At 48.2% G+C, this 15,487-nt stretch overlaps 1 protein-coding gene across 1 annotated transcript; it reads left to right on the top strand.

Annotated features, from left to right (window-relative positions):
* Nucleotides 1-9,739: 9,739 nt before the first annotated feature.
* Nucleotides 9,740-15,005, top strand: C16H20orf202 (chromosome 16 C20orf202 homolog). Its single transcript, XM_045981564.1, has 2 exons — nucleotides 9,740-9,846; nucleotides 13,386-15,005. Exons 1-2 carry the CDS (start codon nucleotides 9,784-9,786, stop codon nucleotides 13,617-13,619), a joined length of 297 nt encoding a protein of 98 aa, XP_045837520.1. The 5' UTR covers nucleotides 9,740-9,783; the 3' UTR covers nucleotides 13,620-15,005.
* The last annotated feature ends 482 nt before the right edge of the window (nucleotides 15,006-15,487 follow it).

The following is a 15,487-nucleotide window of genomic DNA, read 5'->3' as shown; positions in this document are numbered from 1 at the left end:
GCAAGCCAAGGTTCCTGTCCTATAGCCTTCAGAGTAGGTCAACGCCAAGTGTGGCTTATGGTCATCTGTTGAGTGTATGTGGTTGAACCCGAGGAGACCCCCTCATGCACCCTGCAGTAGGTGATAAGCAGGGGGATGATACGATCAGATTTCCATTTTGCAAACATCCTCTCTTTGGCTGCTCCCAGGTGCAAAGGGGAAAAGAGCAAAAACAGAGACCATTGGGGAGGTTATTGTGGTTATGTTGGCGTGCCACAAGTCTTCAATCAGTTTCCTGCTTGTGTATCTATCTGGTGATGTCTGAGTCTGTGTGTGTGTGTGTGAGAGAGAGAGAGAGAGAGCTCTTCTAGAATATTAGAGCATCACTTAATCTAGAATTTTTCAAAGAGTAATGACGCATAACGTGATTTTAGGTGTTACATAGATAAATGTGCTTTGGTTGTATATCGCTGCGTAACACCACACCCTGAAACTTAACAGCCTAAAAGAAAATCACCATTTATCTGCTCAGTTTGCCGTTGGGGCTGGGCTCAGCGGGACCCGGTCAATTCTGCTCTGCACGGCATCTGCTGGAGGGGTCTGTAGCTCTGGGAGTTGGCTGGAAATGGCCCTGTCTTTGGGAGCTGGTTCTCACTGTCGGTTGCCAGCAGGGTTTTTGTGTTTCTACCACGTGGTCTCTAGGTCATAAGCTTGGGCTTCCTCACACAATGATGGTCTCGAGGTGGTCAGAGTTTTTATATAGCACTCAGCTTTCCCCAGCGTACAAAAGAAGGAGCTGTGGGAGCTTCTTAAAGCTGGGGGTTGAGAGGTGCCTGGGGGGCTCTTTTGGTTAAGTGTCTGACTCTTGATTTCGGCTCAGGTCATGATCTCAGGGTTGTGAGACCAAGCCCTGTCTTGAGCTCTGCACTCATCGCAGGGTCTGCTTGGGGATTTTTTCTCTCCCTCTCCCACTTCCTCTTGCCCTCCCCCTGCTCATTCTTTCTCTCTCTCTCTAAAATAAATAAATAAAATCTTAAAACAAACAAACAAAAGGCTGGGGGTTGAAGCAGGCATAGTGTCACTTCTGCTGCACTCTGTTGCTTTGCTGCAAGTCACAGTTCAGTCCCGATTCAAGGAGGGGGTTTACAGAAGGGTGTGAATACCGAGAGGCCTGGGTCACTGGGGATGGTAACAGTCTCCCACCTCCCACCCTCTAGAGTATGTCTATATCTGTACCTATACACGCACCCCATATGTATATATGTATTGATTTTAATGGCTAGGTATGTATTTTAATGTGTTTTAGAAAAATATATAACTAGCCCGTGAAACCAGAGATATTGTGGGTACTATTGCTAAGAGTGAGAGGGAAAAAAATACGAGTCTCTATAAAATCGGGGCAACATAATCTGCTGGTTTCCTCTAATATTTACTCTCCCTTTCTCCCACTGAGATGGAACCCTTGATCAGGACCTGGCACAGTGCCCTTTAAATAAGGATTCCATTTCCCAGCCTCCCTTGGAGTTAGATGTGACTAAGTGTAATGGTAAGCCCTGAGACTGTCAGAGGAGGTGGTGTGTGGGCAAAGTGTATTGAGTGTTCTTAAAGGAAGGGGACGTGATCTCCTTCTCTTCTTTTGTTGTTCCAGCTTTCAGGATGCAGACCTGGTGGCTGGAACTTGTGTCCATCTTGGCCCATGAGGTGGAAGCACGTAAGGATGGAAGCACAACAAACTGAAGGAATCTGGATCCCAGATGACCGCGGGACTACCGGCTTGGGATAGTTTCCCATTCTTTTATTTGTGAGAGAAAAAAACTCCTATGTTCTATAAACTACCATTACTTGGGATTTTCTGTCACTCAGAGGAACTATTCCTATCTAATACGGCCAGTTTAAAGACAAATCTAAGTAAATCAAAGTAGAGGTGGGTAGGCTAAAACTGAGGAAGTGATACGAGAGTGGTGGTGGAAGTTTGAAAAATGCGGATCCAGCCGGCCCCTGTGCTCCGAGTGAGAAAACTCTGGAAACAGTGTGTCCAAGAGGGTGATATGAAAGCATAACCCAGGTAAGATTGACGTTTTGCTGCATGAAGGAGAAGGAACAAAGGAAGAGTATTCCTGGGAGAGGTAATAACACTTAAACAGAGATGAAGTGATAGTAGCGAATTACTTGTGTGTTTATTTGACAGACACTTATACAAACCTCCCCATATGCCAGACACCATTCTTTTTTTTTAAGATTTTATTTATGTTTGTTTGTTTGTTTATTTATTTATTTATTTATTTATGAGGGAGCAAGAGCCAGTGAGAGCACATGCAGGGGGAGCAGCAGGCAGAGGGAGAAACAGGCTCCCCGCCAAGCAAGGAGCCCAATGCAGGACCCGATCCCAGGACCCTGGGATCATAACCTGAGCCGAAGGCAGATGCTCAACCAACTAAACCACCCAGGCATCCCGCCAGACACTATCCTAAGTGCTTTACAAATATTAGCCCACTTAATCACTTTAACAACCTTATCGTACAGGTGCTATTCTCCTCATTTTAAGCTGAGGCAACTGGGCATAGAGAAGTTAATTACTTGCTCACAGTCAATATACCACAGACCTCAGACTCAAATCCAAACCTCAGGAGCGCCTGGGTGGCTCAGTTGGTTTTGGCTCAGGTCATGATCTCAGGGTCATGATCTTCAGGTCTTGAGATTAAGTTCTGTGTCAGGCTCAAGGCTCAGCACAGAATCTGCTTGAGATTCTCTTCTCTCTCCCTGTCTACTCCTCTTGCCCCTCTGCTCCCACTCTGGAACGAGTGTGCACTCTCCTCTCTCATACATACATATGTTCATTCATTCATTCTTTCAAAAAAAAATCCAAACCTCAACTCGGTGCTCATAACCACTATGCTGGGTCCCATCATAATTTTCAAAGCACATGTAAAACTTCCGAGTTGTTGACATCATTCCCATTTTTTGCATTTGGAAAATTTGAGTGCCAAAGAGACAAGAGATTGATCTCTGGCCACAATGAGGGTTAGTAGAAGTGCAAGCAGAACCAAGGGCCTCCAACTACCAGGTTGATTTGGGGACGTCAGACAGACCTCAAGTTCCAGCGCTGATTGGCCACATGCCTTCTGTCCCCTACCCCATTCACTTTCATCTGTCTCTGGGCATCCTGCTGAGTGCTGGTGGTGTGTGTGTGTGTGTGTGTGTGTGTGTGTGTATACACACATATATAGTCCCAACCTGCCCAGCTCATCTGGTTTTCCTGGCGCTCTGATGCTCTTATGGAGTGCCTGATATCCCAATAACGGGGCATGGTTCGGGGATTAGAGAAAATGAATTGGTGGCTATGCATTTTTCAGGCCCTGGAGGGAGTGTCCACCCACATGCACACACATCTTCAGCCAGTTCAGCCTCCATTTCCTTCCTCTGCACGCAGTCTGTCAGAAGCTCCCAGCTTTGAAGAATGAAAAACCTGGATGCTGTGATTTCTCCCTAACCTGGAGATAGACAGAAGGGGAATCAAGACTTATGAACCCAGGCTTTGCAAAAGCGAGCGCCTCTCCCTGGCAACTCCATGAGAACAGGGCCCTTGTCTCCTCTCATCCCCGTGCCCTTCTTCCCAGGCCAGCCCAGGGTCAGTGCTCTGGAGGCATGGGGTTCCCTGGATTTAAAGCACCCCCTGGGAGATGGTGGGCGCGGGAAGAAAGGAGGAGGCTTGCTGGAGCATAGTGTGCCGCCTATCCCCATGTTGTACTTCACGGGGCTTGTCTCCCCTGCATCCATGACAGCTTTGTCACTTGGAGCTCATCCACCAGGGGACGAAACAGGAGCTTGGATCAGACAGGCACCTCACCTCAGAGTCACATCCAAGGTCAACTGGGTCCAGGATATTCTTCCCACTGCCCCTTTCTACTTCACTAGAGTCTCTACCACCTCACTGTGGGCAGGGGCTATGCTTGTCCTGTCCTAGGATGTAGGACTGTGTACTGGATACTGGCCATGGGACAGGTGTGCATAGGACACCTGCATACCACGGGGCTAGTGCGCCGTGAAAGGACACTCATATACAGCACAGGTGGGCTCAGAAAGAGGTGTCTGGGACTCCTGTGTATGGGGCACATGAGGAGAGGACATATTGTAGGTTCGGTTCCCTGTCAGAAGTAGACATGAGACAAGAATGTGAGAGCAAGTGGCTTTTCTGGAAGGTGGACCTGGAAAGCACAGTAGAGAAGTGGGAAAATGAGACTGAGAAGGGAAGGCCTTCCACGCACTGCCGGTGTATCAGTGGGCATGTGACTGCTATGGGCACCTGGGCCCCGTCCTGAAGGATTCCTGAGAGCTGAGGGAAAGGAGGTATTCACCCACTGACCCCTGTCATTGGTGAGGGATGCTCCTGTGCCCCAGCCTGTCCTCTGCATGGGTTGAGCATGTTTCCTAAGTAGAGAGATGTACTTTGCAGAAGGAGGCCTGGACATATATTGAAAAGGTGGGTGTTGAGGGGCTATGGATGGAGGAGGGACATTGGCTCAGGACCTATAGGTACAGAGATACAGGGTAGGGGAGCAAACAAGTGATTGGATTACTGGCCTTATAGGTCTGGGATGAAGTGGGGACTGCTGGAAGGGGATAAGCAGCCACAGAAGGAGAGGTGGTGTTGGGCCCCCCATGCTGGCTGGACTCCATCCTTAGCCCACCCCCACCCCCCGTTGGTGTGTTAGCATGTGCTTTCATGGTGGGATGGGAGACTGAGAGGGCTCGAGGCTCTTGGAACGCAGAGACATCTCTTTGCTAACCTTCCATCTTGCTCATATTTTGAGAAGTGGGGGTGAGGGCAAAAGGTGCCCAGGGTACAAGGAGGGATAGCACCAAAGGCTGAATAGGACCCTAGACTCAGAGTCAGACGTGGAGGCAGAATAAGGTAACATCTCTGACCCCACTTGCCCCATCCATGTGCCTCAGGGCAGGTCACCTACCATTCTTGCCTCTTGGGTAAGCATCATAGACATCCTGTCTCTGCTATGGACTTTACAGAACTGCTGTGAGGAACAGATCAGGTCATGAACAAGAAAACATGTGGAAGAAAATAAAATATGTGGGGGAGGGGGTGGATTATGGAAAGGGCCTGAGCGGGGGAAATCAAGGAGCCTGGCTTCTGCTGCTGGCTCTGCTGCTATTTTTTTAGGAGCCGGACGCCTGTAGTAAAGACCCAAAACAATAGTGTTTTCAATAAAACAGAACTTATTTCTCCTTCACGTTAATGTATACTTAGCGTGGGGCTTCACCAATCTCAGGAGACCCAGATTCCCTCTATCTTGTTGCTCTGCCTTCTTACCCCTTGTGGTCCAAGATGGCTGCCCCACCTCCAGCCCTTCAGTCTACGTTCCAATCAACAGAAGGAGGACAAGGGGAGGGGACAGGAACCCTCCTCCTTCCTTTTAAAGGCACAACCCAGAAATTGCACACCTCACTTCCATTCATATCCCATTGGCCAGGATTTAATCATGGCCACACCTACTTGCTAGGGAGCCTGCAAATGTAGTCTTTAGCCATGTGTGAAAGGGAGAAGGGATATTGAGGGACACCTGCAATTTTTACCATAGTTGCTGACTTATGGGGGCAATTTACATGTCCAGAGGAGCCATAGTTTCTTTGTTTGCAAATTCATTCATAATATAATACAATATAATATTGTATTGTGTATTACATTATATGTATCATACAATATATTTTGGCATATATATTATATAATATGATATATAATGTATATTATATATTTATATAATGTGTATGATATATCAAATGTCAATTATATAATATATAATCAATTACATGATATATATCAATTATATATTATATTGCATATATGTGCCATGCTTGTAGTGTGAAGAATGATTTTTGAACCACTTGATTGCTAATGGATCCTCTCACTAGCTGGACCATTGGCCCCAGAGGTCTGGTGTGAGGTCTGTCTTGCTCACCACTGGTACCTGCAGCATCCAGGGCAGAGTCTGCGACGCGGAAGCCATATTATTAGTGGCCCACGGATGATGAGTGGGTGGCCATTCTGGCTTTTGTATTTGGTGAGGACATTTTTCCTCACTCAAGGGTTTAAGTTTGTCCCTTTACAGGCCTCCTGGCCTCCTCCACCCCTTGTCCCTGTGTTCCAACCCTTGTTGAGCCCGTGAAATAAACTGTGCTGTGAGCCAGGATCTTGAGAGTGGGATTAAAAATAAATGAAAGTGCATCAAAACAAGTTAACCACAAGAAATGGCTTTCCAGGGTAATTGGGCATCAGTGCTAGAGGCCAAGGACAGAGTGTCGGACTCTAACTGCCAAGTGGTCCTATCAGCACCACTACCGTGTTGAGCAGAGAACCCACTGGGCCTGGCTAGAGCCCTTCCAGGACCCTCCACTCCTGGGTGACATGGAGCAAGACCGTCCCAGTCAGGGACAGGTCAAGGAGAACAGGTTCGAGTTTCAGCAGGGCTGGAGCCCTGCTGCTCACCTGCTGGGTGGATCCTAGGAAAATCCACGACGTTTTGAGCCTCAGTCCCCTCATCTGTTAAAGAGGTTAATAGTAGGATCTACCTATTATCAACTATCAAGCATGGAAAACAAGGGTACCTACCTCATGGGCAGAAGCTCACAGCACCCTTACCATCTCCATCATTTTTTTCACAGTGTGCCAGCTCAAAGAAATACCAGAGACTTGTTTATTAAGCAGCTGGGTTCAAAAAACTTAATTAATAGTAGTTCGGCCAGTAACTGACAGATGTCATTGTATCTCCCTCAGAACCGTAAAATATTTTGCGGTGTCTCTGTGAGTTTTCTACAGTGTCTCAGGGAACTGGGCACATAGTTTGGGAACTACAGCCATACGGTTTTGAGGATGAAACAGAATTATGCATGTCAGGGGCTTAGCCTGATGCCTGGTCTAGAGTAGATAAAAAAATGCTGGTGATCCTAAATCATCCTTCAGCTGTTATTCTGAAATGACCGTCTCTCTTGTTCTTTCTCTGTCTCCCAGCAATACCGCAGCAATTTTTTTCTGCCTCGGGCTCCTGCCATCTCCTCGTTTCTGCTTGCCACCTTCCCCCTGGGCCCCTCCATGCCCAGGGCCCCTCCTCACCTACCTTCCTTCCTGGTCTAGAATTGGGGCTCCCACTTCTCCACTCCTCCCTGACTCCACACGCTTGGCAGGATCTCTTTGCAGGTGGAGTGTGGGTCCCTGCCCCTTCACTTTGGGCTGCTCTACGTGATTCTCTTTGTCCAGTGGTACACACCAAAGCGACAGTGGGGCATCTTGAGTCTAGGCCTTAAGTGTTGCGTGATTCCACCTGCTCTCTTATCCTTTGTCACTGCCAGGAGAAAAACGTGCTCAGTGATTCCAGGGGGAGCAGAGGCCCACAGAGCAGGCTCAGAGCTGCTGATCTGCAGACCATCTCAGTCAAGAGCGAAAAGAAGTAATTGCTGTTTGAAGGTATGGAGTTTTGGAGAGCTTTGTCACACAGTGTTCTGTGACAGTCTGACCTCCCCATCTGTTGGCAAATTCCCCTTCTCGAGAGGATATCTGACTGAGTCATTTGGTCACCACCCAGGACACAGGTCCTTTCACACTGTTTCATACCACAAACTGTCCTGTCAGATGGTTGCCTTGGGCTGGGACACCCACCTCTGACCCAGACAATTGTCCTATAATTACAGGGTCATGTGACACACAGCTGGTGACTTGACTGCAAGAAATGGTTTCTGGCCCCTCTGGTTAGGAGGCATATGAAGGTGGCAGATGGGAGTTTCTCGGACCCTCTTTGGTTCTAAAAAGAGTGACCTTGGAACCAGGAGAAATTGCACACAAAATTTTCTCTGCATGTGGCAGAATCCGTCTCAGGCTGTAAACACCCAGGGGCCCAAGAAATGTGACATTTCTTACAACTCAGTTTGGTAACTATTTTGAGTCTCATCCTACCTAAGATGGAAAGGATGAGGCCCAAGTTCACATAGAAAGGTTGGTAGAGCTGGGGTTAGATCCCAGGTGTGCTGGCTTCCTGTAGGGACCCCTTTTCCTGCCTGGTGGATCACAGGCTCGCCAAGAGCCCCAGCTCCCGCCTCCAAGCTGGTGGTTGTGCCTCCTCACTCCACTGAGTGCTTGCTGGGGAGAATTCTGTACAGCACTTTCCTCCCACCGAGTGCCAGTCTGCCTCTCTAGGTCCTGTACCCACCGCCCTAGCTCTGGGACTACTCTAAAGGTATGCTCTTTTTTTCTTTAATTTATAAACATTTGATTTCATTTTTACTTCTGTGAATTCTGTTTAGTTCTTTTTTCAATCTGCCTTTTTTAGTAGTCTTTTCTCTTCTGTTTTTTTAATTCCTTCTTTTATGAACTGAATTCTTTCCAAAAACACTTTGTTGTTATCTTTATCTGAAGTTGTTGGGAAAAGAGGAGCCTAACCTGCTGTTGATGGTGTCTGCTGACTCTCACTTATGGTACATGATTCCCTTGTAATTCTGAATTCTGAATGCCTCTGTAGAAGAGCTTTGTCTCTGGACCACTTTTGCGGCCTAGGTTGAGGGCAGGTCCCTCCAAAATGGGTTGAGTTGGTTTTGCTGGTTGCCTCAACTCTCTGTCTGGGATTACCATGTTAATTCTTAGTTTGGGGTTCCTGGCTCATGTGGATAGAATAAATTATTTTAAACCCTATGTGGGAATAGATCCTATTTATTTCCATCATAATATTAATTTAATTATTGTTTGTTTCCATCCACTCCAATGTCCTCCAGGAAAGCGAGACCTGTGTCTCTCTGATTTGGGGCCATATCCATGCCTGGAGCAGAACTTGGCACATAATAGATACTCTATAAGGGTTTATTGAAAGAGACAACTTAAAAAATACCCACTTCATAGTATGTTGTGAGGAATAAAGGTGTGTCTGTTGGCCTGTGTTTGCCCAATTAAAAGTGAGGGTTTATTGTCTCACAAAACAGGCAGATGCTCTTGATTCTGTGACTCAGTTGTGCTAATGTCTCTGCAGGTTTTTTTTGGCTTTTGTCTTAGGGTTGCAAGATGATTACCGTAGCTCCAGGCATCATGTCCACATTCCAGGCTGAGGAAAGGAGAAGGAAGTTAGAGTTTAGGAAGAGCTTCATTGACATTTTTCCTTTTCTCAGGAAGGTGAGTTTCCCTAGAAGTGTAACAACAAATTTCTACTTTGATCTCCTTGTCTAGAAATGGGTCGCAAGGACACCCCAGAAACTAGGGGACCTGGAAAGTGACTCTATGGCGAGGTGAAGAAGGAGGGAGGGGATTAGGGACACAGATGCAGTATCTGCCCCAAATGGGGTCCTGTATATGTAAAGCACTGGGAGAAAACTAAGCCTTCAGAAAGGGACACCTATTCTTATAATTGTTAATTCACAATTAATATTTATATTATTACTATATTAATTTTATTATTAATCTACTAATTTTATTATTAATATTATCACTGAAAGCTTTACAATCACTATGATCCTGTTGGCATCAGACTTTGGACTCTGGAGCCACTGGGCACTGAGGTGCCCATACCCCAGTGGTCTCCCTCCCTCCCTCCTTATTCTGTTCAAAGCACTGAAGCCCTTTAAAAAAAAAAAAAACCAAAAAAAAAAAACCCCACATTTTTCTACCATAAGCCACATCCTGCTCTCATTAACTCCATCCTCAGTGACTTAGCCAGACCCCGCTCCCTCCCGGAAGCAGGTAGGAGACCATATAAATCAAAGATCCCTTGGGCCCATCAGCAGGTCAACGTCAACAGTTCCTCCAAGGACACTGAGATGAAAACAGAAGAGCCAACTGCAAGTCTTGGGCAGACCCTGGAGTGGCTGAGAAAGGAGCTGGTAAGGCTTTGCATTTCTTTTTACCTGATCACTCCACCCCATATCTTCCCAGGTTCCTTGGGACCCTCCCTTTTCGGACCCCCCGGCTGGGGCAGAAGCTGCAGTGAGGGTGTAGGTCCTGCGGCCCCCACCCTGCCACCCCGGGGATACCAGCCATAAGGCACACAATGGCCGTCTCGGGGGCTGGGATAAGTAGGTCGTGGCCTACATAGGAGGCGGCTCTGGGTGCGGTGGTGGCCAGACTGGCCTTGGAATCACACCACGTCCTGGGAGTGCGCCCAGCTCTGCTGCTGTGTGGCCTCTGCCAGTGGCCTTACCTCTGTGAGACTCAGTTTCCTTACCATACAATGGGGATGACGACAGGACCAACACCGCAGGCATTATTTTACTAGTATGGGAAGGAGGCAGGTGTAATTCACTTTGTGTCAGCTTGGCTAGCACCACCGTGGCCCAGGACGACATGGAGCACCCCCACTGTCCTAGCCCAGATGCTCTAGAAAGCAGAAGCCCACACAAGGACTGGGGTACTAATGATTTATTTGGAGGGGCAGCCCAGACGGTGAGAGGGGAGGAAACAGGGAGTGGCAGCAAAGGGTGGTGCCATGTGAGGCCATGTACCGTGCCACTAAGCAGGCCACCACTTTGCAAGGGGCCTCGAGAGGCCCGGCGCTCTTTCAGCAGATGGTTTTCCTGGCTGCAGGCTTCTCGGCAGGGATGGAAGGGGAGCTGCACCCTGGGGAGAGGGAAGAAGAGGAACTCTGCCTGCCCAGATCACTCCTGTCTCCTGTTCCCTATGGTAGAGACCCACCCCATAGGCCTTAACTTTCCTGAATTTCTGGGTTATATTACTTGGTCCCTTGGGGACTGCTTAAGAAGCCCAGCCTTATGTCCCTCTTTGTGCCATTTTCTCTAAGTCCAAAAATAGGGGGATGCCCCCCAAAGTGCATGGGCAGCCAAAAAGAGAAAAAGAAATAGTTCAGGGAACCTCAAAAAACACGCAGGGTTTGGATCCCAATAGGCCAGCCTCTCAGTCAGGGGAGAAACCCATGGGATTATCCAAAGACAACCTTTCTCGGTTGCCAGGAGACCCAGCTGGGACCTAGTCCTATCCTCACCCTAGTGGGTAGGGCTAGCCCGGTAGGGCTTCTCATGGGACCAGGGGACTCCCGCAGCAGGAGGGACAGCTTCTCACAGTCCACAGGGATCCAGAGGCTGGACAGGGGTCTCCCTCATGCTTCCCTAAACAATGGGCTCCCGTGCTGAGTCTGCTTGGTGCCTGAACCCAAAGGGCCAATATCCACCTGATAAGGTCTCTCTCCAACCACGTGAAGAGGGAAAACAAGGCAGAGCTGGGGGAAGCCCACATAGGGCATAGACTCCCAGGCCCAAACACCTCCCTCCACATGATGCCAAGAGATGGGAGTCTTGAGTTTCCACTTATGGATGCCAGCTTGTATGCTGCCCAGGTGAGCCTGTTTTGTCCTCGATCACATGGGATTTACCTGACTCCATAAGGGTACCTAAGCCCAGCCAAGAGGCTCCATTTGACTGATAGGGAAGGATCAATATTGGGCAGTGACTTCATGCAGGAGAAGGGACAAATTGTAACACTGAACTACCATGGACCAAAGTCCGATGTTCTCCCCTCCCTTATAAGATGGGGATCATGGAAGCCCCAAAGATCTGGTGGGATCTAAAAGAGGGGAGAGAACTGTCACCATCTGGTGACAAAACAAACCAGTCTGATGACTCAATGGCACTCATTCAGAGGCAGGAAAGAACTTTCAGTACAGAACTTGAACAAACTGAGCCCAGAGCTCTCTCACCGCGTGAGACGGGACACCGCCCTCCTGGGGAAGCCAGTTTGCTCAGGGTTCACGGCCATCAAATCCAAGGGCATGGAGTCTCCCACCTCCCTCACCACTGCTTCCCCGCTGGGTGCATTCTCGCGAGCCAGGGCCCAGAGTTGGCACTAAAGGTTGAATGATAAAAATGTGTGAGAGGAAAACCGTAAAAGTGAGAAAACACAGACTTAATGTTTTCCCAAGAATTTGGGAAGGGGTGGCCTTACTACCATGCTCATTGCAACCTGGGGAGCCCCCAGCATTCTCGGGAGGTGGTTTTCCCTCCTTCCATCTACTCCGTGGGATGGCCGGCTTCTGCAGGCATGTAGGAAATGGTCTTTATCTTCACACCTGTGAAGTAATTAGTTGGTCATGAAAATAAAAAGCTATTCTAGTGGAGAAATAATGTTAATAATTACCTCTGGAAAGACAGTCAGACCGAAGGGACACTGTTTCCAGAGGCGCCCCTGGGAAGCAGACTGAGTTGCTGGAGGGGGTGGGATGAGGTGGGAGAAACTTCCCCACATGCCCTTCTGTAGCTTCTCAATTTTGGATCATGTGTGAGAACTACCTAGTTTGAAAAGGAAAGTTTTAACGTCATATTATGTGAGTTATATTGACCAGTGTGGACAGAAGGACACATTTTTAGTGTTTACTTAATGCACTTAAAAAGAACAATGGTAAACTCTTATTTTTTTTTTCTTTTTAATAGAGAGGCAGGCAGAGAGAGAGAGAGAGAGAGAGGGAAGCAGGCTCCCTGCCGAGCAGAGAGCCCAATGCGGGGCTCGATCCCAGGACCCTGAGATCATGACCTGAGCCGAAGGCAGCGGCTTAACCCACTGAGCCACCCAGGCGCCCCTGGTAAACTCTTTATGATAGAAAACTGCTGGATTCTCCTATCTGCTTATGCATGCCATCAGATACCACGTTACACATCATGTAGCTTCTGGAAAGTTCCACTGTAGGCTCATAAAAGGATAAAAGGGCAGACAATATCTTAGTATAGTAATGAAAGTCGTTTTGACCTCCCTGAACCCCTGAATGTTTCTGGGATCCAAGGGGTCCCTGGGCCTTATGTTGAGGATCACTGTTCCAAAGGGCTCCTGCCTGCTGGTAGGGTGCACTCCACTTTATTTTAATATGAAGTCACTTTCACCTTATTCCTATAAAGGATTTGTTTGTTGCAATGAGAATTAAAGCATATAGTGAGCTTTTGATGATGATGAGCATTTGATGATGATGATGATGATGATGAAAATGATCACAGGGCTTGGTAGTTGAGCATCTCATATTTTAAAGATGTATTTATTTGAGAGAGAGTGTGTGAGTATGGGGGCAGAGGGAGAGGGAGAGAGAGAATCTCAAGTAGACTGCATGCTGAGCACCGAGTAGTATACAGAGCTCAATCCCATGACCCTGAGATCATGACCTGAGCCCAAATCAAGAGTCCGAGGCCCAACCTACTGAGACCCCAGGCGCCTGGAGCATCTCATATTTTAAAACATAGACTGGCTTATTCAGTCCTCCTAAGAGCCTTGAAAGGTAAGTAGTTTGCTTTCCACTTTGCAGATAAAGAAACTGAGGCTTGGGTGGACACTCCTTCTGTGAGGCTGTGGGTCTATCTCCAATGAGGCAGTGATGGGAATAAGCTTTCTGGGGAACGCCCAGCCCCCTCACGCTGATTCTCTCTCCTAGGCAGAGATGCAAGTTCAAGACCAGAGACTCCTGCTCACACTGAGACATCTTCACAGCGTCCTGGAGGAGCTGCGCACTGAGAGTGCCCACTGGGAGGACTCCAGGTCCAGCGGAGGGACGTCACCCGTCAGAGCTCGAGCAGGCTCTGAAACTAGGGGCCGTCCTCCCATCTCCACCAAGAGGCTCTCCCAGCTCCTCCAAGGGGCGGACAGCAGACGAAGCTCCCTCCCTTAACTGGCCGGGCTTGACCCCCCGGCTTGAACCCTCCCACCACTTGTCCAAGCTTTGTGATGTTGCTGGGGGAGAACACTGCAATGGGAGTCAGGGAGCCAGGGCTCTGGGATCTTCTCTGCTGTCATCCGCGGTGTATCCCTAAACCTGTCACTCAACTCTTCTGTTGCTCCTCCGGGTTTTGGGTGAGGCACAAATAAGGTATCAGATGTTGACTTGTTTCTTAAACACTGGCCTCTGGCCAGCACCAGGACAGCGATCCTGCCCTCCTGGCATTTCCCCTCAAGGTGATCATTAGAACAAAGAAAGAACTCAGTGTGTGCCCAGGATGTTTCCTGTTACTATGGTGAAAAACAGACCCCCCGCCCCATCATAGTGACTCCACAATTGTTTTCTGTCTTCCCAGGAGTCCTCCCCTTTCCTCTGTCTGAAAGCCATAGACCCCATTACCAATCTGGCCCTACCGATGGGCATGTGACCAGGCCTGGACATAATAACTCGCAATCACCCTAACAACATGATTGGCCCAACCGGAGACCATGCGACTCAACAGAGCCAATCACAGCCCTTCTCTGGGATCCTTCTCTGGGATCCCTCTCTGGATGTTCTTGCCACTGGAGTTGCAAGGGCCACATGCACCTGCCAGGTGAAGAAGACCTGAGCGCAGTAGCAAGGAAAGAGAGGTGGAGGGAGGGCCATGGAGAGCTGGGCAGAGAGGAAGACGCTGGCTCCTTCTAGTCCCTGGTTTCAGGCCCTAGTTCTGTGAGTTACTTCTGCATTCTTTCCAGTGAAAGAAATCAGTAAGTCCCACGACCGCCTTCCTCTGCCACACGCACGTTGGGTTTTGCTTAAGCCAACTTGAGGAGGGTTTCCCTCCTGTGCAACCGAAAGGATTGGGTGGAACACAATCTGGATGTTCAAAGACACAAAGAGAAATGCTGAAGAAAAGGGCATTTTGCTCACTCAGGGTTGACAGCAACAGCTCTGCGACGGCAGACCCAGTCTGTGCTCAGTTGTGTGGGGTGCTGGCCTCATCAATTTGACAGACTCTATCTGCCTAAGATAGACTTCAAGTTAGCTGAAAGTTTAAAAAGCCTCGTGTTAAGATGGTCCAGTTATTGGTAGGACTTTTGTTTTTGCAAAATCCACTTACGTGTTGTTAGAATATCGTCTTTATGGCTTTGAAAAAGTAAACCCATTGTATACAGAGGCAAAGAGGGGAGAGGAGTGTTATATGTACAATGTTTATAGTCAAACTAACCTGGGATTTTAATACAATATTTGATAATATAAAAAATATTTGTCCATCAATAGCTGAGTGAGTAGACAGAATGTGGTATATACATGAAATGGAATGTCAGTCCTTGAAAAGGAAGGAAATTCTGGCATATGCTACAACATGGGTGACCCTTGAAGACATGATGCTAAGTGACAGGAGCCAGTCACAGAAGGACATTGTACAATTCCATTTATATGAGGCACCTGGAGTAGTCAAATCCATAGAAACAGAGAATAGAAGGGTAGTGGCCAGGAGCTTAGGGAGGGGACAACGGGGAGTTAGTGTCTAAAGGTAACATTGACCTTATGCTACGTTTTATCACAGCTAAGAATAAATACTTAAAAAAAATACCTGTTCTGTGATGCTGGGACTGGGACCCCAAAAACCACATTTCTGTGTTAACCAGCTGCTCTGGGTTAGACTTTGGGAGTCTTTGCCAACAAGCAGGGTGAGGCTGAAGGGCTCACAGCAGGGCTAGAGCAGAGAGAAAGTACTTGCTTCTTCATCTCGGTTCTTGGGTTCTTGGAAGCTGCTGGGGCCCCAGGTCCTGGGAGCACCAGCCAGGAGGGCTTCGTCTCACAGCAGCTCTTCT

This window comes from Meles meles, chromosome 16, assembly GCF_922984935.1.
Source record: "Meles meles chromosome 16, mMelMel3.1 paternal haplotype, whole genome shotgun sequence".
NCBI lineage: Eukaryota > Metazoa > Chordata > Mammalia > Carnivora > Mustelidae > Meles > Meles meles.
The sequence above is the reverse complement of the archived record's forward strand: the minus strand, read 5'-3'. Positions and strand labels throughout refer to the sequence as shown.